At 40.7% G+C, this 23,398-nt stretch overlaps 1 protein-coding gene across 1 annotated transcript in view; it reads right to left on the bottom strand.

Annotated features, from left to right (window-relative positions):
* Positions 1 to 23,398, bottom strand: part of CNTNAP2 (contactin associated protein 2) — a 1,177,124-nt gene that overhangs the window by 95,397 nt on the left and 1,058,329 nt on the right. Inside the window, exon 17 of the mRNA XM_075083760.1 lies at positions 145 to 363. Within this exon, the coding sequence (XP_074939861.1) occupies positions 145 to 363 (219 nt within the window). The remainder of the gene's footprint in view (positions 1 to 144; positions 364 to 23,398) is intronic.

The raw sequence follows: 23,398 nt of genomic DNA, 5'->3' as shown, positions 1-23,398 counted from the left end.
TTTTAAAAATTATTTTTCCCCCCTGTGCTGTCATGTAAGTGCTTTGGGAGCACAACTCCCCACATTAACTGCTGTTGGCAAGACATGAGGCAAAGAGTGTTCAGCGTGTGAGGGCAAAGCTCAATTACCCACTCTGCATCTTACCAACATAGAGCTGGCTGTACAATTCCAGTCGTGTGTGTCCTTCTGTTGGCGCTTTCCGGACCTCCAAGGGTAACTGGTCTACCTGCAGGCTGGCCTGTTTGACATTCCTCTCAGCATTGACCCGATGCCACTGGTCATCATTGAGCTGGTTGGGGGATCTAACGACAATTTCCACAGGCCCATTTCCAACATCAAATGAAAAGGAAACCTCTGTAGCGGCTGAAACACCAAACAAACAGGAACTCATCTTACACTGTAAACAAATTCACTTCTACTTCCTAAACAGAAAGGAGTCATACTTCCTAGAAATATGCACTGCTCAGCCACCTTTCAGAATTTATAAGCACGTTCAGGTCCTTCTAAGTTGAGTTAAAGTATTTCCAAGGAAGCCCTTGTGAAAAGTTTCTATAGCATGTGATGGAAATCAAATAAGTTTGGCTTGTAAAACTTAACCACAATAAATTATAACCTTGAAGAGGATTTTTTATTTCCACTAATAATTTCAGTAATATTGGAAAAACCTGTTCACCAGTTTTTAGAAGAAAACATCAACAGACATTAAATTTTTATTTCTGCAGCTTTCCGGTTCCCATCTTTTTCTTTTAGGGAAATATGCGTTTTGATATAAAAGTGGTGCAGAAGTAGCCTACATTTTTTTTCTTTTGAGGGGCAATTAATTTTTACAATGAACCAATAACGCAGTTGTAATGACCCGTGTGAGATTTTATGGCTGAAAAAAGAAATGGATTCTTAGCAAGTACTGTAGTGCTCTATTTATAGTGGATGATTCAAAATACGTTTAGAAATTTTACAAATGTCCATTAGGCTCTACAAGTCATTCCTATAGGTCATCTTTTGCAAACTACATAATTGATACTTATTATTAAACAAGGAGTGTGATTAATAATATATAGATGATTTTTGGAATGAAGAAATATAATTTTGATTTTCCTACTGATATTTAGTTTATATAATTTGGAGCTGTAAATTATATTAAGGTGGCAAAACATCAGATCAGGTTACCAGAAAATGGATTATCGATGATAGCATTCACAAATGAGGATACCAGACAGAAGTAAAGACAACCAAGAGTTCCATTCAATTTGTTTTTCTTACATATAAAATAAGAAAGTTGCAGCGCCCTTTTAATTATTCTGAAAACTCTCAGGTGCCCAGTTATGGTCTCTGTGTTCCAGTACAGCTGTGGTTTCTTGTTTGGTTGAATTAATAAAACAGTCTTATAAAAATCTTGCTCAGTAAGGCTACTTAATTGTAGTAGAAGCACCACTCCATGATCATTATCACCAACAATACTGATAAAGAGTGGGAAATATTTTTGTACATGGCCTAATAGATTTCACAAAGTTATGTCAGACTGAATTAAATGCATTTTTATGAAAACTGGAAGGATAGGAATAAACTTTTAACAGGCAATGTTCTTTCAAACTGAATTTATTACAGAATTCACACCTTTAGGTTTTTTCTGCAAAGTTGGCTAATTCTACATGAAAAAATTAAAAGCATATTTTATTGCTGTTGTACTCTCTGTTCTCTGATGGATAAAATAATTTCATTTCTGGAATGAACTGCCTTTCATAAGCCATGAATTTAGTCTGTTTTGCCTTCTGCACTTTACAAGACAGAAAATCTGTATGAGCCAAAGCTTGCCATTAAAGAAATAAAGATGTTTCATTTTAATGTTATTATGTCTTATAGCTTCAGCAGTTCTGCCAATAAACTCAGGCAAATTAGGAATTAGAGTAAAATCTCTCTAGTACTTAAGTTGTATGTTGTGTTCAAGTCTATTTTCAAGGATGCGTGTGTAATTGTCCTTTAATTTTTGCTTTGAAGAACCACATCGGAGCTCTTCACTGTCAGGCTTGAATTGCTTCCCAAAAGCTGTTTGTCCACAAGGGTGTAAAATGAGAACTCCTCAGCAGACTTTTCATCTTATTCTGAGGCAACTGATGCCACTGTTGATACTGCTTCTGAGTACCTTGAGTACAACCCCATCCAGGATCTTGAAAACCTCTGCAAGAATGCTTCTTTATTTGCAAGCTCTTGGTCTTCTGGACTGAAGTGTCTCTTACTTTTTAAAGGAAGGTTATTCTTCCTTTAAAAGAGAAAGTGCAAGTGTAGAGAATTGACAAATAGAGGTTTTTCAAGTAGTTCTGTGGTGGCATAGTCTAGATTTATCCATGGCTTTAAACTGAAATCTGTATCACAGAGTGAAAGACTTATAATGAAATTTGTACTTATTGGAGAAAATTATTCACTTTGAATAAAAGTAAAAGTACCATTTGTATAAATTCATATTATATTTTTATATTTAAACTTAAATGTAAAAACTATAGTTAGGGAAGGAAAAGCATTCCAGAAAAATCTTCTCACCAAAGGCTGTTTTCATTGCATGTACCTGGTAACATGCTGAAAGTTAGAAAAGGCAGTACAGCATCTATGGACTGTGCTGATCCATCCCCAAATAACCTAAAAATACGACTTTCATAAACCAAAGGGGAGGAAACTTATTTGCTAGACTGATGGACTGATAACGCATGAAGTATATAAATGAAAAGAGCTTTGCATATGGACAGAGGCTTCATAACAGCATCTCACATGAGAGTTATGTTCCTGGTTCTGATTCTTCATTCTCAGTTTCCATTAGAATGAATTTTTAAGTCTACAGATTAAGTATATTCTCCAACCAGGGCATCTCTAGGTAAAATGATTGGTACTGGTACCTTAATAGAAAATGAATGAACATCTGATATCAGGTGCATTAGTCACAAAAGGAAGACAAAAGAAATTGTAACCCCCCAATAAATGAGACGGGGGATCTGGTGGCAACTGACGCGGAGAAGGCTGAGGTACTCAACAACTTTTTAATCTCAGTTTTCACTGGCAATTACTCTTCCCACATCTCCTGAGTCCCTGAATCTCAAGGCAGAGACTGGGGGAATGAAGTGTTCAAGGTCAGGTTGAATGGGGCTTTCAGCACACCGTGCTGCCCTCATTCCTTCTTTTTCCTCTATCCCAGCTTTACTACTGAGCATGGTGTTGTATGGTATGGAGTTGATTGTCATGGCTGTGTCCCTTTCTAATTTCTTTGCTAACCTCAGCCAACTGGCTGGGGGAGAAGTGGGAAAGAGAGGAAGTTTTGATGCTGTGCAAGCACTGTTCAGCAATAGCCAAAACACTGGTTGTTATCAACACTGTTTTAGGCAAAAATACAAAACACAGCACCATACTGGCTGCTGTGGAGAAAGTTAATTCCATCTCAGCCAGACCCAGTACTACATCAAATTTGTTCAGAAGTTCAGCGTAACTAGTTATGTAGAAGAGTAGCAATTATTTAGGGTTTTTTCCTCTGTACGGTTTACTTCTCAATCTCTTTACGTCTACACATACAGCCCTTGAATGATGTGGCATCTTTGACTCTAATACATCCTTGGTTGACACTACAGTGGTATTATACTGTCAAATTTTTGAAGGGGACAATTAAAAGATATCTAACATACATGTGCACATGTGACTATTCACAGTGAATAACTGAACCAGAGCAGGATTTTTTCAGAAACATGCAGAAAATGAGCTGCACAGGTCCCAGAGATTTCTATTAATCAGTCACTTTGCAGCTCACAAAGTGTGTTTTTCTAATGATCATTTTATTTTCTATTCTACCAAATACCAAAAAACTCAAGCCAGTTGTTCTAACAAATGAGAATGAGGATCACATTGAACAAATGTCTGAAATAGCTTAATTATGAGATTAAAAAAGAAAATAAATGTGGGTTTTAGTTTATTCAGTCAGTACAAGGTTTTGTGATGGAAACTTCATAAAATTGAACAAGGGTGAATTTTTTATGTGCTCCTGCCACATATATTCACTCAATAAACTGAGGCTTGTGGCTTAGTGTTACCCTTTCTGTGCCTTCTGCAATTACATATAATTAAATCTGAACATGTTTGTTTCATCGATTCAGTTTTCTAAGGTCTCAGGTCATTGTCAGCCATCTGTTCAGAACACAGAAGTGCAACTTCGACAAAGAAAATGCCCCTCTCACTCTTTGTTCTGTGTTCTTGGTTTTTAGTTCTATTCAGATCCCACCATTTCCTCATCTTAAATCTATGAGGCATTTGCCCATAAAAACGAAGGGACATGGCTGAGCCATCCTGCAGGAAGATCTGGATAGGCTGGAAGAGTAGGCTGACAAGAACTGCATGAAGCTCCACAAAGACAAATGTAAGGTCTTGCACCTGGGAAAACATAATCCGGGAGTGCAGCACAGACTGGGATCTACCCAGCTGGGGAGCAGCTCTCTGGAAAGGGACCTGGGTTTCCTGGTGGACAAGCTCAATATGAGTGAATAGTGTGCTGCTGTGGCAAAGAAAGCCAACAGGATGCTGGGTTGCATCAACAAAGGCATCACCAGCAGAGATAAAGATGTCATTATCCCACTCTACTCAGCACTTGCCAGGCCACACCTGGCATACTGTGTTTAGTTTTGCTCCCCACTTTTGTATGATCCCTATACAAAAAAGAAGTTGACAGGCTGCAGAGGGTCCAGAGAAGCGCTACAAAGATTATCAAAGGACTGGGAAGCCTGACAAATGAGGGAAGGCTGAGAGAACTGGGTTTGTTCAGTCTTGCAAAAAGAAGGCTGAGGGGAGACCTTATCACCATGTTCCAGTATTTAAAGGGTGGCTACAAAGAACATGGAGAATCCCTTTTTACAAGGAGTCACACAGAAAAGACATGGGGTAATGGGTACAAGTTACTCCTGGGGAGATTCCGATTGGACAAGAGGAAAATTGTTCACAGTGAGGACAGTCAACCATTGGAATAATATCCTCAGGAAAGTGGTGGATTCCCCAACACTGGATGCTTTTAATGTTCGTCTGGAGAGGGTGCTGGGCCATCTTGTCTAGACTGTGCTCTTCCTAGTAAGGTTGGACCAGATGATCCTTGAGGTCCCTTCCAACCTGGTATTCTATGATTACATGACTGCACTGTCTGTGGGATTCTGTGTTCCTTGGGTCCTTCCTTTCAAGGCTTTCTGGGTGATATGCTTTAGTTAATTAAGTTCTGAGGCTCAACCACACAGAAAATAGCATGCAATTCTGTGTCCTTTGCTATGTAGAAGATCAGGCTAAATGAGCTTAAAGACTTTGCTGGCATTCAAGGTCTATGAACAGCTAGTTCTCCCAACTTCCTGGAACTTCTTGTGTTCCAAGTCTCTTTTTTTCCTATTTTCCTAGTTTGATCCTTGTTGATAAATTGCAAGCTAGGATCTCTAGCTGTAATGAGGCTGTCAGCAAAGAAAGAGATGCTGACAGATGGGTGTGTGCTCACAAGATGCTAAGCAGTAGGTGGACTTTCTCAGGACACATCAGCTGTGAAAAAAAGGGAGGGATTACAACCCTCCTCACAGTCAGTTTTGTATGCTGTCTATTTCTCTCCCTCTCTCCCATCATCCTTTCTCTGAAACACATACTTTCACCTCCTCCCTTGTACTTTATTTCTCTTACCTTCCCTGATATATTTTTATACACTTCAGTAGGACTCAATGATGTTTTAGCTGACTTACATTAAAGGGTATAGTATCTTAACTTCTTTAGGATCCTTTTGAAATCCCATTCTTAGAACATAAATGCCGTGTTACAGCTAGAATTGGAGCTCACTTGCTTGGCTGTGTAACAGGATACAGGATACAACAATAAGCTATAAACAGTAGACTAAAACCTGCCAGACAGCTATTTCCCCCTCTCCGTTTTGCTTGCGTGTTCTATGAAAACAACAGCTTGAAAACAGTCTAGCTCAGCAAGGGCAACATCTGCCAAACTGCTTTGACTGTTTGTTTGTAAATACACCTCTGGCAATGGGCTCACTGATGAAACCAGTAGACAGAATCCAGTGAAATGGTTGAAAACGAATAAAAACTTCATAAACAGATAGAGGTGCTGAATGCATCTTGAGGTACTGGTTTATATATCTTTATATGGGATCCATCACCAGTGTCAAGATCAGGCCTCATACCTGTAGTCAACAGAACCCTTCCCATTGACTTTAGCAGATGCTGGATAGAAAAGAGGGCTTTCCAGTATTTGAAAGCAACTCCCTTGTCCACTTTTCCCACTTAGACAGCTGAGTTTAAAGACAGTCTTACAAAGTCATCACTAAATTACCTGCCCTGCTGCCTGCATTTGCAAAGGAGTGAGAGATGGACATGCCAATGCTGACATTGAAACAGCACTGGTAGGTTGTTCCTGGCTGCTGAAAATGTGTGGAAAGGGCTACAGATGCTACCCCGAAGTGCCATATTGGAACACAGGACATGCTTTGAGGAGGCCACTTCTCAAGGGACACAACTAAAAATTAAAGCCACCAAAACAACATCTCACAGAGAAACTGTTGACCCAAACTGTTTGACTGCAATGCAGGAATCACTGTGTAGGTTGGCTGTCTGTTAATAATCAGGTAGTTGTCAAAAATCATGACCATATTTACAATAATTGGACTAAGCATCTGGAAGATTTCATCATTTATCTATTCCCAAATGAAATGGCTATTTGAACTAATGAGCAAAAGCTTCACTCATTTGACCAAATGACAGTGCACATCTATGCCTAAGACTGCAGTGATCCCTGAGCTAAGTGCCAAATGAACTAGCCCTGGAAGCTGCACAGCTGCATAAGCATGATGCTGTGCCAAGAGTAATTAATTCTAATGAGAGGCTATACTGCACCTAGGATCAAACCCAGCATAGCTGATTGCTGATTTATGTGGACATGCTATTTTTTTTTTAGAATTAGCTCAGGTATCTCGCTAACATGGGGGTGCATTGTACACACTAGGCACACTCCACATTTGTCTGTAGAATAACAAGCCAAACAAAAAAATCATACAACTCTCTTGGATCTTATGCAGTCATTTATGTAAGTGTCAAGAAGGAAAAAAAGGTGAGTAAAGCTATCACTTTGATTGAACATCATTTAAGACTCACTTCTCATGGTATAAATCCATCCACAAGATGAATAGAATAGAATAGAATAGAATAGAATAGAATAGAATAGAATAGAATAGAATAGAATAGAATAGAATAGATCAAGTGAAGCTCAGTGTCTTTCTGAACCTTTAGAACAGGCTGATATTCTGTATGGAGTAAACAACCCACTGGACAATCACAGGACCATAGCATGGCTTGGGTTGGAAGGGACCTTTAAAGATCATCTAGTCCAACCTGCCTGCCATGGGCAGGGACATCTTCCACTAGATCAAGTTGCTCAGAGGCCCATCCAGCCTGACCGTGAACACTTGCAAGGATAGAGCATCAACAACTTCTCTGGGCAACCTTGTCCAGTGTCTTACCACCCTTACTGTAAAGAATTTCTTCATAATCACAGAACCACAGAATGGTAGGGGTTGGAAGGGACCTCTGGAGATCATCTTGTCCAACCCCCCTGCTTGAGCAGGCACACCTAGAGCAGGGGAAACAGGACCGCGTCCGGGCAGGTTTTGAATGTCTCCAGAGAAGGAGACTCCACAACCTCTCTGGGCAGCCTGTTCCACTGCTCTGTCACCCTCACAGTAAAGAAGTCTTTTTCTCATATTTACGTGGAACTTCCTGTGTTCCAAGTTGTGCCCATTGCCTTGTCCTGTCATTGGGCACCACTGAAAAGAGTCCAGTCGCAAATTATAACCAGATTATAACCAGGCCCAGATGATAACCAATCTAAATCTACCCTCTTTCAGTTTAAAACCATTGCCCCTTTCCCCCTTGTCCTGTCATTACAAGCGTCCATAGAAAGTCTTTCTCCCTCTTTCTTATAAGCCCCTTTTATATATTGAAAGGCTGCAATAATGTCTCCCTGGAGCCTTCTCTTCTCCAGGCTGAAAAATCCCCTCTCTCAGCCTTTCTTCACAAAAAAGGTGTTCCAGCCCTGTGATCTCTTCCATGGCCCTCCTCTAGACTCTAACAGATCCATGTCTGTCTTGTTCTGGTAACGTCAGAGCTTGATGAAGTGCTCCAGGTGGGGTCTCATAAGAGTGGAGCAAAGGGGGAGAATCACCTCCCTTGACCTGCTGGCCACACTTCTTTTTATGCAGCCCAGGATACAATTGGTTTTCTGGGCTGCAAGTGTACATTGCCAGCTTATGTCCAATTTTTTGTCCACCAGTACCCCAAAGTCGTCTCTGCAGGGCTGCTGTCAATCCATTCATCCCCCAGCCTGAGTTGATACTGGGGATTGCCCTGACCCAGGTGCAGGACCTTGCACCTGGCCTTGAACATCATGAGGTTCTCCTGGGCCCACTCCTCCAGTCTGTCTTGGTACCTCTGGATGGCATCCCCTCCCTCAAGCTATCAGCTGCACCATGCTGGTGTCATCTGCAAGCTTGCTGAAGGTGCACTCAATCCCACTGTCTGTGTCACTGATGAAGATATTAAATAGTACTGGTCCCAGTATGGACCCTTGAGGGACACCACTTGTTACTGGTTTCCACTTGGACATTGAACCATTCATCGTAACTCTGTGGACAAGGCCATCCAGCCAGCCATCTATCAGTCCACCCATCAAACCCGTATCTCTCCAATTTAGAGGCAAGAATGTTCTGAAGGACCATATCAAAGGCCTTACGAAGTCCAGATGACATCAGTAGCTCTTCCCTTGTCCACTGATGCAGTCACTCCAATGTAGAAGCCCACTCGATTAGTCAGGCACAATTTTCCCTTGGTGAAGCCATGTTGGCTGTCTCTAATCACCTCCCTGTCATGCATATGTTTTGATGTAGCTTCCAAGAGGATCCGTTCTATGATCTTACCCAGCATAGAGGTGAGGCTGACCGGTTGGTAGTTCCCAGGGCCCTCCTTTCTACCCTTTTTAAAAATGGGTGTTACGTTTCTCCCTTTTCCCAGTCACTGGGGACTTCACCCATCATTTCAAATATGATGGAGAGTGGCTTGGCAACTACATCAGTCAATTCTCTCAGGACCTGGGATGCATCTTGTCAGGTCCCATGGACTTACGTATGGTCAGGTTCCTCAGGTGGTCTTGAACCTGAGTTGGGCTACGATGGGAGGGACTTTGTTTCCCCAGTCCCTTCTTGATAAGTCTCTTCTCTCTCGAGGGAAGAGAGATCACCATATATATTGATAAAATATTACTTCCCTGTGAAAATAGGAAGTATAGTGACTGCTATTAGCATTAACATTTTGATGATATAACTGTAAAGTTAGTTTTTCAATATGAGTGATTTCAGACATTTTGTAACAGTATTACTGATTTCTGCTCAGTGAAATTCTTGTTGCCTAGCAAAAATATTTTCAAAGACATTTTACCTTCAGCCGTAGGAAGTCTAGAAACATATATAGAAGGAGAAGAGAAATTAACTTCTCAGTGAAAGATAACGGAAAACATGTATAAGTGACTGGCTTAAAAATGATACCATAATCTTTAGAAAAGACAAATAGAAATACAAGGGTGTTTTTTTTTGCAAAGATTGAAGATACTAATTTATGGTGAATAGGGTTTATTAAATTCCTCTGCAAATTTGTCAGGAATATAGAACTCTTCAGAATGTCTGAAGCTTCTTATGACCTTTTCAGTCAGTTTTTATATAATGTTTTCATTTTGAAATTTTCAAAGGATCCTGCAGACCAAAAAAACAGATTAGAATGAAAAATAAAGAAAAAGGCTTTGTCAAATGCAGAAAAGAGCATCCTCTGAAGTCCCTATTCTTCTCATATATTTGATCCTTATTTTCTCCACCATTTAGTCTGCAGCCTGAAGGCACTTGATTCAGTCTCTGCTGTATGCAGTATCTACATCTGGTAGCTGCAAACTTGCAGTGACATTTCTTTGTGAATGGACAGGGAATTAGATCTACTGAGAGACATCCTGATTCAGCAAGCTGCTGCTTTCTTTTGCATATGACTCTGTTGTCACATTATAAGACAAGACTGCACACAAATAAATTGTTTGCTATATATTTAAAAGACATGTCCTTCTTCCATAATACTTTCACATCTTCTTTCTAGTAAGAATTACAACTGGACCAGTAATTTCAACAACTGGACAAATAATAAGTCTAAGTCCTAGCTTTCTGTTTACAGGAACCAAGTGTCTTTGGATTAATGGGAATTACATATGTTAAAAACCTTCTTTCATTATTTTGTTTTATGACTGCTCAAATACATTTTCATATATCTGACTGCCTGACTGAATAGCTAGCTGTTTTCTTGTTCCTTCATCACCTTTGTTGGATTAGACTCCCTCTACTATTATAAATTTCACCGATTTTGTCCATGCTGGGCCCTTGAAATTAATTATCCTCACCTCTGGTTTTAATCTTAGATACTCAATATGTACTAGTTCACTTGGAAGTACTGCACAACATTGCAGTATAGTCCCGGGAAATTCTGGGACTCCCATAGTCTGGGATTCTCAGAATTCTGAATAATACTGGGGAGAGGAGTTGACAAAAATTTGTGGAAAAGTCAAGTGAAGAGAAGGCAGATGGAAGCTGGAAGGTAAGAAAGACAGTAACTAGTGGTGTACTCCTAGGGTCAATCTTGCCTCCAAACCTCTTCAAATCTTCATTAATGATCTAGATGATGACAGGGCAGACTGTACCTCAGCAGGGTCACAGATGTCACAAAACTGGGATGTCCATGCTGCCATCTAGAAGGACCTTGACAGGCTGGAGAAAACAACTGCTGACAGGAACCTCACGAATTTCAGCAAGGGGAAGTGTGAAGTCCTGCACCTGGCAATCAAAAACCTGATGCACCACTACCTGGTGGGGTCACCCCACTGGAAGGCAGCTTTGCAGAAAAGGCCCTGGGGATCCTGGTAGTCACCACATTGAACACGAGCCAGTGATGTGCTCTTGTGGCAAAGAACGCAAATGGTATCCTGGGCTGCATTAGTAGGATTGTTGCCAGAAGGTTGAAGGAGGTGATCCTTCGCCTCTACTCAGCACTGGTGAGGCAACACCTGGAGCACTGTCCAGTTCTGGGCTCTGCCATAAAAAAGAGACGTAGACATACTGGAGAGAGTCCAATGAAGGGCCACTAACGTAATTAAGGGACTGGAGCACCTCACATATGAGGAAAAGCTGAGAGAGCTGGGACTGTTCAGCCTATAGAAGAGAGGGGTCAAGAGAGATCTCATCAATATATATAAATACCTGAAGGGAGGGTATAAAGAAGGTGGATCCAGGCTTTTTTCAGTGGTGCCCTGTGACAGAACCAGAGGCAATGGACACAAACTAAAACACAGGAGGTTCCCTCTCAACATCAGAACTCAACAGCTCTCTGTAGGGATCTAGTTGAAGCCCAGTGTAATTTTCCTCATCAACTTCAGAGAAAAAGAATGCCAATGGACTATAGGATGATTAGTTTTCTGATGATAATCTGTTTGTTGTCTCTCTTTCCATTCCTTAACTTCTTATGCTGAATATGTGCCTCTCTGGATGGAATTGGAATGTAACAGTGAGCTGGTTTGCTGAAGCTCATGCTAGATATGACTACAGTGATAGCAGCAGGTAGAAGGAAGAAATTAAAAAGTATATTCACCAGCAGTGTATCACTCAGTAAATATGTATTTCTGGAGCATGGAAGCAGGATGGTTTTCGTATGTATTCATATGGCAGGGCATTCTAATAGTGTCTACTAATAGTGTCTAGAAGATTTTGCTAGTGTGATCTATATTTCTGGCAGCTAAAAAGTGTGCATTATTGCTGTTTCCTGCACAATTCAGTTCCAAAAAGTAAATTACAAAGTCCCACATTTCCCATTTTTCTCCAGTGCATGATTAGTCTTCTCAGACTGCATTAGGAAAGTCAAAGAAATTACAGTTTGTTACAAGTAAATATATAAAGAAATAAAAAATTATAGTCATTGCTCTGATAGTCTGTTGGCTAGTCTGCAGCATTAAGCTTAATTTTGTTGTGCACATGCCACTTGTACCAATATCCATCCCTATCTACATATTCAGAAACATTTGCAGGTGTATTCCAGTGCTTCCTTATTGCTGTTTTACATGAGTTCAGCTAGCAACACTATTTCCTCCCTCCCCCCCACCTCCCCTTTTTTGTTTTTCAGTATTTAAGGGAATAACAGACTGGGATACTACTGTGTGGAGTAATTTCCTCAAGTGCACATTTACAGCTGCACTGTTTCAGCAATACTAGTATTAAAAGTGGGCTATTCACTACCATAGTCTGTTCTCAAAAGATTAAGAAGGTGCATATAGAAAGAGGCATATCTGTTAGATGCAGCACTTCTCCGCTACAGCTTGTCTCTGGTAGAGAGCGATTATGTCAGTGAGCCATTGTGTTTCCATGCACACACAAGATTCGATTACTCATTTGGAGCAGAAGCTGGAGCAGAGAACAATGCAGTCTTACAATCCATCCCCAAGTTTTCCCTAGGGTGGTCCAACCTGCTGTCTGACTGCAGCGGAGTCAGATTTTTAACTGCTGGAAACTTGACTCAACCTTTCCCAAAGCACATGGGCTACCTAAAACTGACTAAATGCTCTCCAGGTGCAAGGTAGTAAAAAACCATGATCCTGGCTTCTCTCACCTTGTGGATGGACACCAATTCTGTTTCTGCTGGCAGACAACCACGTACACATGTAATTTGCAATATTTTGGAAAGGTGTAACTATCTAGAACTAAATATGAAGGGAAACCAGAATTGAATACAGTACCTTCCTCATCACGAGTAAGCATCTCTGTGAGGACAAAGATAAGGAGGAATTTGATTTTAGTAGTAACTGAGAACCAGTTATTTTTATTTCACTTTAAAATAAATTCAACTATCAACCAACTGATCAAACAGAAATACCAGTCTTCCTACACAGTAGATTAGATTGCTTTGGGCAATAAAAAATACTGCATTTAAATGAAAGTACCAAATTTTCTCGTGAAAGATCATGCAAAGGCCAAATATGCCCTAAGATGATAATTAGTTATTATCATTATTTATTAATTACTTCAGTTATGCTAACAGCACTCCAGCTGTCTTGTAGATAAGCACTTGGAAGCAACTCTTTATCTTTTTATTATTATATTTTAGTTGATGTAGCAATTTTCAGCCTTGACATCAAGAATGAAAAATAACGTTATCAGTCCTGTATAAACACGGAACCAAAGCAAAGACGTATGAAAGGACTTGCTTAAGGTCAAATATCAGATGGTTTGAGCAGGGCTTGAAAAAATACCTACTTGCTTTACTTCTAAGGCAATAAATACAATTTCAGATAGACGATGCCACCTTCCATCCAGCCAGCCCTCTTCCAGTAACTGCGTGGCTGCTTGGAAGAAAGGAAGGAACAGTGGCTTAGCTGAAGGTCTTGTTAATTCATCTCATGAGAGTTATGAAAGCTTAAAAAAAATGAAGCAGCAATATCTTCTTGTGTCTTTTGTGAGAGATAATTCACATGAAGGGAATCACTGAGTCAGTGCACTGAGTGGAAAAGGAGAGGAGGCGTGTGCTTTCCTGTCTGCAGTGGGTTGTAACATACTTCATTATATCCTTTCAACTGCAATGCTTTACCATGAAACTGAATTGGTTTTCACTGAAAAGAGTCCGGCCCATCCTTCTGACACATGCCCTTCAGATATTTATAAGTATTGATAAGATCCTCCCTCAGTCTTCTCGTCTCCAGGCTGAACAAACCCAGGACTCTCAGCCTTTCCTCAAAAGGGAGATGCTCCAGGCCCCTGATCATCTTCATAGCTCTCTGCTGGACTTGCTCAAGCAGTTCCCTGTCCTTCTTAAACTGGGGGCCCAGAACGGGACACAGTACTCCAGATGTGGCCTCACTAGGGCAGAGCAGAGGGGGAGGATAATCTCCCTCGACCTACTGGCCACACTCCTTTTAATGCACCCCAGGATACCGTTGGCCTTCTTGGCCACAAGGGCACATTGCTGGCTCATGGTCAACTTGTCCACCAGCACTCCCAGGTCCTTCTCAACAGAGGTGCTTTCCAGCAGGTCAGCCCCCAACCTGTACTGGTGCATGGGGCTGTTCCTCCCCAGGTGCAGGACCCTACACTTGCTCTTAATGCTTAAAGAGAAAAAATTATATTCACTTGAATAATCTATTGACATAATTTGAATTAATCATGTGCATAAATACTTGAAGCATCATGGATATAATTTTATTATTAAAAACACCTCCTCTTTCATTATATCTTCACATTTAATCACAGGAAAACTTTTTCTACTTTTAAAACTGAATTGCTTTGGTGAAAACAATAAAGAATGATTTAGACTTTCAATAGGCTAACTAAGCAATTGCCAATTGACTTTATGTGAAAAGTCCAACCTAAAGAAAAAAAGTAGTTTACAGAGTACCAAGACCCTGTTTAAACACTCAGAAGAAAGATTCTCAAAAGCATCTAAATGATTTAGGAGAAAACCCATTGGATTCAGGCCATATAGCCTCGGGAGACAATGCAGCTTGTTTGGACCATTTCAGATATCCTCACTCATGATATTCCAATGTATGAGATTATGTCAATGATTAGGATTAAAGGTAAGGATTAAAGAGCAGAGTGGTATGGGTGACAGTATAGTGGGTGTCTGCTATAGGCCACCTGACTAGGAAGAACAAGTGGATGAGATCTTCTAGAGACAGCTAGAAGTAGCCTCATGTTCACAGGCCCTGGTCCTCATGTGAAGCCTCAACCACCCCAATATCTTGTTGGAGGAACAACACAGCAGAGCATAATCAAGGTTCCTGGAGAGCATCACTGACAACTTCCTGACAGAAGTGAAAGAGAAGCCAATGAGGAGAGATGCTCTGCTGGACCTTACACTCACAAAAAAGGAGGACCTTGCTAGGGGTATAAAGGTTGAAGACAGCACCAGCTGGAGTGACCATGAGATGGTGGAGTTCAGGATCCTGAGAGGAGAGAGCAGGGCAAAAAGAAGATAGGCTTCTCTAAGTACCTAAGTGCTACTTAAGTAAGCAGAAAGATGACTAGGGAAAATGTGGGCCCACTGCTGAATGGAGCAGGGCCCCTGGTGAGACAGGACATGGAAAAGGCTGAGGTAATAAATGCCTTCTTTGCCTCAGTCTTCACTAGCAAGACCAGCCTTCAGGAGTCCTAGGCCCCAGAGGGTCAGGGAGAAAGCCTGGAGCGGCGGGATGAACCAGATGACCTCCAGAGGTCCTCTCCAGATTCAAACATATTGTGACTGTGTGATTCTGTGATTGCAGAGACTGCGTGGGCTATTTACTTACTGAAAGAGCAGCTGAGATTCATTTTAGTCCCATGGGCAGGATGTTATCAAAATCACATACTTGTCCTTTGCTGAGATGAACATTTTAAAATATTGAAATGTATTTTGGTGAAAAAAATAATTGTACCTCAGGTGGATCTCCTAGCCACTAAGTCTATCCCTTCATTTGCTCCATGGCTTATTAAGAAAGCCATTATTCCTGCAAAGTGGTGAAGAAAAGATTAAACTATTCAAAGACATTGTTTCCTCATAATCTAGTGATCAGACCATCCACAGATGCAGTGGAAGGTAGATATCTGAAACTCATGTGGGCAAAGGAATGCACTGGGAACATCTGCCAAGTCTGGCCATGTAAGGTAGGCAGAGCAGTGTCTACTCCACTGAAACCAGAGCTGCTCAAGTGCTACTCAGGTGTTACAAAAATGCAGGCACATCTGGGCATGCCAAAGGATACATCTTGAGGAAATTCCTTTGGAAGATTTAGGCTGATACAGCGTTGACACACTTCCTGCTAGGTGGCAGACGAATAGGTATTTTGAGTATCAAAATTTTGTACTGAGATGCTTAAGCCTGCTGGTGGATCTAGCCTCTGACACATTATTTTCAGGAGGAGACACATCCAGTCATGAAGTAAGCCAAATGCAGCCATTACTATCAAGAAGAGAGGAAGCTTGTCCTCCTAGTTTGTTTTGGAACATGTTGCCATTTACCCTGTTAAAACAGAAAACTCAGTGACAAATTTAGACTGGAGAGGTCAGCTGAGCTCAAAGTGACACTCTGCTACTCCTTACCACATGAACTAATGCAAGAAGTCACACAGTCACTACAAAGAGTAGCAGGATGAGAAAGTCTGTACATATCAGCCTGTTGACTTCAGTTCTACATGTGAATTTTTATTTCAAATTACACAAAATTACAAAGCAAATGTAAACTAATGGAGTTACCATAGTTTAAACTCTGGAGTGCCCAGAGTTTACCTTGCAGTCATGCATAGTAAGAGTGCACATAAAGCCAGTAAGTGAAGCAGACATCACTTTCTAACATGTGGCAGAACACAAAGAATATGAAAGCATATGAAGGATTCAACAAAGACAATGGAATGGATATCCTTCTTTGATTAAAAAAACCTCTAATTTTTGGAAGAAGAGAATTGTTACAGATCTAGCATATATGATTTTCTTCCAAAAGGAGCAGAGGTGGAAAATAGAATTGCACAGACTATTGATGAGATAGATGAAGTATGGGCCATCAGAAAATTAAAGGACCTCTAATTTGTTTTGGGTCAAATAATATTTAGTATTATAATGAATACCTTTGCACAAGAAGTGATCATATGTCTGATTTATTTTTGCCAGTAACAGAATGTTGGAAAGGTCAGAAGATAATATATAACAAACAGAATCCCACTGTGATCGGCCAAAAATTCCTAGGACACAGTGAGCAGGGTATGCCATTGTACAAGGCACTAGTAAACCATTATCAGAATTAATGTGGAGAGTTCTGATTATCTGTGTTTAAGAAAGAAGAATTCAAGGTGAATTGTGTAGGGAGAACCTTATTAGCATAACAAGAGGAAGGAACAAGAGAAATACCTTATGAGAAGAGATGATGTGAGTTTGTCTTGCTTAACATAGCAATTAAAAGCTGAGAGAAGATATGATTGCTCTGTAAATACACAAGGGGAGAGTAAATGCTAGGAAGGGAAAATAATTAGTTTAGCCAAAGAACAATACTGAAACAATAATGAATGGCTATAAACAAAAGATGCAAATAGAACTGTTAGAAATTAGAAGATTTCTAACCAGTAAAGGTGTGAAAGTCTGAAACAGTTGTCCAGATGGCAAAAATTCAAACTATTTTCAATAAAGAGCTGGACAAATTTAGGGAGCTAGATACAGGTTAGGCATTATGGTTGCCTGTGACAGGAAGGCTCTAAATTCAAGGGCCCAGAGGGCCCATTCCTGTCATGTGCCTAAGACATCTGGTGATTTTGCACAGTACAGTAAATATTTACTTTCTGCAGGAAAAATATCAACGTACATGAAGAAGGTAACAAAGTATATGCAGTTTCAGCATGTAACAGAAAGTACAATGGAAATGAGGGCAAAGACCTGAGATGAGCTAGTGAGTGGTGGGGCTAGCAATGGTTTGCCACGTGTTACATGTATTCAGTGCAATACAAACAAAAATTAGGGAGAACTATGCCTTTTAAATGCCAACCAGTTCCCAAACTGAAATTTATGCGAGCCGTAACTGATTTATATGACACTGCACATAGAATGACTATTAAAGAGGCATTTATGGCAATGAGAAAAGCATCCCAGCACCCTTTAAAGGTGAGGGGAAATGCCGAGGAGTTGCTGTACAGCACTGTGCAGTGCAGGGCCATGAATGCCATACTGACACTGAGGCAGACCAAAGCAGAACAACCTGTACCCAGCAACCTGTACCCTGTCAAGAGTTCAAGCTAGTTATGGAAGAGCTACTAATTGCCTTCATTTCCCCACAGCCCTGTGCCTAGGATTTTCTATTGGCCAGTTTTAGTCATTTCCCCAGCTGGGACATTTATCTTCTACATTTGGCTTTCTCCCACATGCCAGCCTGGGCACCTATCCCCATCTAATTAGGAACAAGGATACACATGGAACTGGCCTTCTCAGATGGGCCATAAATTGACCTGTTTGAATATCAGGCTTTTCTGCATCACCTACCTCATCTGAAAAGGAATGTTATCTTTAAAAAATGGTGCTTGTGGTTATTCAGACTAGGGGTTTTTTTTGTTTGTAACTTTCATATAATCCTGGAACAGGATGAGAGTTTGCAAATACCGCTGTAAAAACGTTTGGGTCAAAAATTTCCCTGAAGAAATTTAATGTTTTTCTGTTTAATTTGATAATTTTTTACTGGCCCCTGGGATGAAGAGATCCCTCCGTGTCCCATGCGTTCTTTGACATGTGGCTAATGCAACATGCTCTCCTAGGGGGTTGTTTTTCAAAAAAGTAACCTTCTGCTAGGAAAGCAAAATAACAACTCATTTAAAAGAAACAACGAAGGTCACACCGGTCTCCCTAGCCAGCTAGAAACATAAAGCAGTGGAAAATGTAAGCTGCGTTTACATTAACATATGGGAATTTGAAGAGTATCATGTGGAAAACTCATTGATATGGTAAGAATTCCATTCTAGGATGCCTCTGGAGAAAGAAAGAAGTGATGAAGTTATTAAAATTTGTAAAAAATATATTAATCAGTCACGTGTCAGAGCATTCAGTCTGGAAGAATGAATGCTGTCTGGGCAGAAGCGAACAGCAATGGGAATCATGGTCCCTGGTCTGTCACTGCTTCTTGTCTGATTTTGGAGAAGTTACTTACGTCTCAACTAAGTAGCCTAGAAACCGCTAAGCACAAGCAGCAATGTAGGACTTTTCAAGTGTAAATGTTAGCTATTAGAGTGCTCTCAGTGTCCCTTGCCCACAGAGCAAGTAGACCCATCCTGAACCCATAACACTGCTCTCATTAGCAAGCTACGCCATGTAATCCCTTTCACAGCAGCCAAGTTCACTGATCACTGCTTGGAGAGACTTTTAGGGCAGCTAGCATTGCAGGGGTTATCAGCCAGGTGACATCTCTGAATGTAGGGGCTGCAGATATTTCTAGCTTTCTACAATGAATTAATAAGAAAGCTCGCTCCTGTCTCACATGCTCATGCCAGGATCAAACACAAGCTGACCTTTATCTCTCTAAGCCTCATCTTTTTTTCTGTTGCAAAACTGACTTGCTATTTACTTACTTCAGAATAGTAACAGTGACACACAATTCATTAGTGTTTGTAAATTGCTTGGAGGTGCTGGGATGACAGCAGCTACAGAAGTGTGCAGAATATCTTTTCCATTAGAAAAATATGACAGCATCATTAAAGAGAGTTTTCTGGAAACAGTTTAATTCACCACTGGCTTTCTAGACAAGAATCCCTGGAATCTGATACAAAACCGGGATGGTAGATAATTCTTCCCAGATTCACAGGAATACATCCCTTCCAGAATTTGCTTTCAGGAATACATCTCTTCCAAATCTTGGGATTTCTCTTGACCAGAAAATTCAGATTTGGACTATATGACAAACACCTCACAGGTACAAAATAGTTGGATTTGCATAGTCATAGCTCTCAGAAGTCTTCAACACACATCTCTCAAACGTACAAAACCATATTCTTGCTCATTTGATCCTAGTCAGATATGTTGACATTCAGACAGATTTTAGGTAGTCCCCTGCCTGCTGGAGGCCTACTTCCCTGCACCTCAGCTGGGCTCTGTTATGCAAAACTACCATTTCCAGAGGGGAGTGACTGCAAAGACCTGAACAGGGAGGGGAGCTGAGAGTTTTCAAGAATTTAAAATTAAATTCTTGGTATGATTTGTTTGGCAACACTCAATCCTGAAGTAAAAAGAAAGAACATTAGGATTGCTTATGAAGACCTGCAGGATCCATGTTGCTGTTGGCTGATGTACAGGCTGCTGTTTCATCTCTGTTTCACACGTTAGGTCTGCTCCTTACCTCTGAACTATGGGGACGGGTAAAGGCAAAGGATGAACTAGGGCAATGGGCAGCTAAACTGGTTAGCAGTAGTAGGCGGGTCTGTTATGGCACATATGTGTATCTAATGGGCCACACAGCTTGCTTCAGTTCATAAGAGTACTGAATACTACAGCCAACTCCCTGTCACCTCTTAGAGCAATTGCCGGCCCTACTGGACATACGCAGTATAGTTATATGGAGGGTGGATATTAAATTTCATAGGTGCTTTCAGGTGCACACTGGGGGAGCACATGAGAGGCTCTATGAAAGATGCCAAACTGCTCCTCAAAATTATACTCAAACTTTTTGGTGGATTGCTTTTATGAAAGTGTCGTGCTTCAACCCCAGTCAGCAACCAAGGACCACCCAGCCGCTCGCTCACCCTCCTTCCACCAATGGGATAGGGGAGAGAATCTGAAGAGCAAAAGTAAGAAAACTCATGGGTTGAGATAAGAACAACTTAATAATTTAAATATAATATAATAATAATAGTGATAATAATGATGATGATGACAAAGAAAAGAACAAAAGAGAGAGAGGGAGGAACAAATCCCAGGGAAAACAAGTGATGTAACCGCTCACCATCCATGGAGGTCCCTTCCAACCTGTGATTCTCTGATTCTGTGTGTGTGACTGATACCCAGCAAGTCCCCAAGCAGCGATCGCTGGCCCCTGGCCAACTTGCCCCAGCTTTATATGCTGAGCATGATGTCATATGGTATGGAATATCCCTTTGGCCACTTGGGGTCAGTTGTCCTGGATGTGCCCCCTCCCAGCTTCTCATGCACCCGGCAGACCTTGGGGAGCTGAGAAAGTCCTTGACTTGTGTAAGCGCTACTTAGCAACAACTAAAACATCAGTGTGTTATTAACATTATTCTCCTACTAAATCCAAAACACAGCACTATACCAGCTACTAGGAAGAAAATTAACTCAATCCCAGCTAAAGCCATGACAGAAAGGCACTGACAGGAACTGTCTGAGATAGCCATGGCAGGCTTTCTGGACAGCAGGTTACATACTTCTGTGTCCCAAAGGCTAGGTCAAGGTTGAAGAAGGAGCCTAGTATAAATGAAAAAATGTTGTTCTCAACGGTGTTTTTATAGGAAGCCTGGATTTTAGGTTAAACCCTCCCAAAACTGTATAGGAAAGCTCTAAAAGAGAAAACAACATTTTTTCTCTAAAAATTATTTTTAATTTTAAAAACATCTGGAAGCTTTGACCAGAGACATTTATACAACTACCTCCTTTCTAAGCAATCCTAGCTGTTGCCAGTTGACCAGCCAGCTAAAAAAATAATGGGGATCTGTAGATTTACTGATGTATGTAAAAACTGAGGCTTCAGGCTTACGTCTTTGCCAACTTTTCCATGAATGGCGAGACGTATGAGACTGCCAGAGAAGCTGCCTGATACATGGGATAACCAGAGACTTCAGCCACATTCATAGTAACATTTTATCACTGTTTTTTTCATGACAGTCCTCCTTGTCAGCTGTTTGGAAAAGCTATTTCTTAAATCAGAGAAACACATTCTTCCCTTCCTTCCTGTATTCCCCCTCTCCTCAGAGATGGCAGTCTTGGGCTTTGCTGAAGATACATGGAGTTACTCGTTAAGATACTGCAAGATTCCACCTCCTTTTCTTATAAATCTAGAGAGTTAGAAAAATAATCTGTGCGGCTATTAAACCTTAAGAAGCTCCAAGACAGCACACCAATAAAATAATTTAATGAGCATTCCTAGTGACAAATCTTGTGCTCAGAATAAAACAAGCAAACTCCGTTCCAAAGACTTGAAGCTAAGAATGTTTATAGACCAAATTATTTGTTTCCCTAATGCATTCACCAAGTGCAGCAAGCTGATTAAAGTACCAGATATTGTAGACCCTCTCAGTTCCTAGTTTGTAGAGCTACACTTATGTTTCACTAAACATATATTACAGGTATACACAGGTATTTCAGACATAAGGGAAGAAGAAAAAAGAATTTGCAGTATCTGCTGGCAGGAAACTGATTTCAACATTTTCCTTTTGTAACTGCAAAAAGTGAAGAAATTAAGGAAAGGTTTTGTAGGAAGTCACTTTTCTTCAATGAGAATTGTACCTGTTTGAGAAGGCAATGAACAGACAAAAGCAACGCACCCACAGTTTGTAGTGCAGAAGCATGCAGTAAATATGTGGTGATGGCCATTATGCAAAAACCATTAATACAAAATAAGTGTTCTGCTAGAGAATTTGATGCGTTAACTAGAAAGCAGCTTGCCAAAGGAAAACGTCTTCAGGGTTTAGGGGTAATTCTGTAATTATTTTACTGATCTAACTTTATGTAAGAAACAAATTCACATATGAATTTTATGGGACTTCTGTAAAGGGGAAGCAAACTTTTAAGAAGCAGGAGGGTCTACTCTAAGTCATGTAAGGAACTTCTAAAATCCTGAAACTACTTTTCATTTGAATGAATTCTAACAAAACATAAGTGCAGACTAGACTGAAAACAAACAAGAAAACTGTACAAAACAACCATTGATTAAATAAATGTGTATTTCAGAAAGGAGAATGAGTTTCCTTTTGTTAGTAAAACCACGTGTCCTGGTTTCAGCTGGGATAGAGTTAAATTTCTTCGTAGTCGCTAGTATGGGGCTATGTTTTGGATTTTTGCTGGGAACAGTGGTGATAATGTAGAGATGTTTTAGTTGTTGCTAAGTAGCAGTTACACTGGTCAAGGACTTTTTTAGCTCCCCACGCTCTGCTGGGTGCACAAGAAACTGGGAGGGAACACAGCCAGGACAGCTGAGCCCAACTGATCAACAGGATATTCCATACCATATGATGTCATGCTCAGTATATAAAGCTGGAGAAGAAGAAGGAAGGGGGGACGTTTGGAGTAATGGCGTTTGTCTTCCCAAGTAACCGTTACGCGTGATGGAGCCCTGCTTTCCTGGAGATGGCTGAACACCTGCCTGCCCATGGGAAGTAGTGAATTAATTCCTTGTTTTGCTTTGCTTCCACACGCAGCTTTTGCTTTACCTATTAAACTGTCTTTATCTCAATCCATGAGTTGCCTCACTTTTACTCTTCAGATTCTCTCCCCCGTCCCACCAGGGGGGAGTGAGCGAGCAGCTGCGTGGTGCTTGGCTGCTGACTGGGGCTAAACCACGACACCACGATATTCAGTTCTTTTTGAGCTATGACTGGTAGAACATGTAAGTCACAGAAAGGCTATATTCTAGGGCTCTGAACATTTCAAGCAATAGTTTCCAGGAAAAAAAAGGGTAGAGTGAATGCAGTTATATCAAATGAACTGCTTTGTCCTTTTTAGCAAATATAGTCAGCTTAATTATAATCAAGGGTTTTTTACTACTTTCAACAGCAATAGTACGTTTTACCTTACAGACCGTTTTTACAGATGGTATTTCAACCTCTACCGTTG

Source organism: Phalacrocorax aristotelis, chromosome 2 (genome assembly GCF_949628215.1).
Source record: "Phalacrocorax aristotelis chromosome 2, bGulAri2.1, whole genome shotgun sequence".
NCBI lineage: Eukaryota > Metazoa > Chordata > Aves > Suliformes > Phalacrocoracidae > Phalacrocorax > Phalacrocorax aristotelis.
Note: the sequence above shows the minus strand (reverse complement) of the source record. Positions and strands in the feature narration are given on the sequence as shown.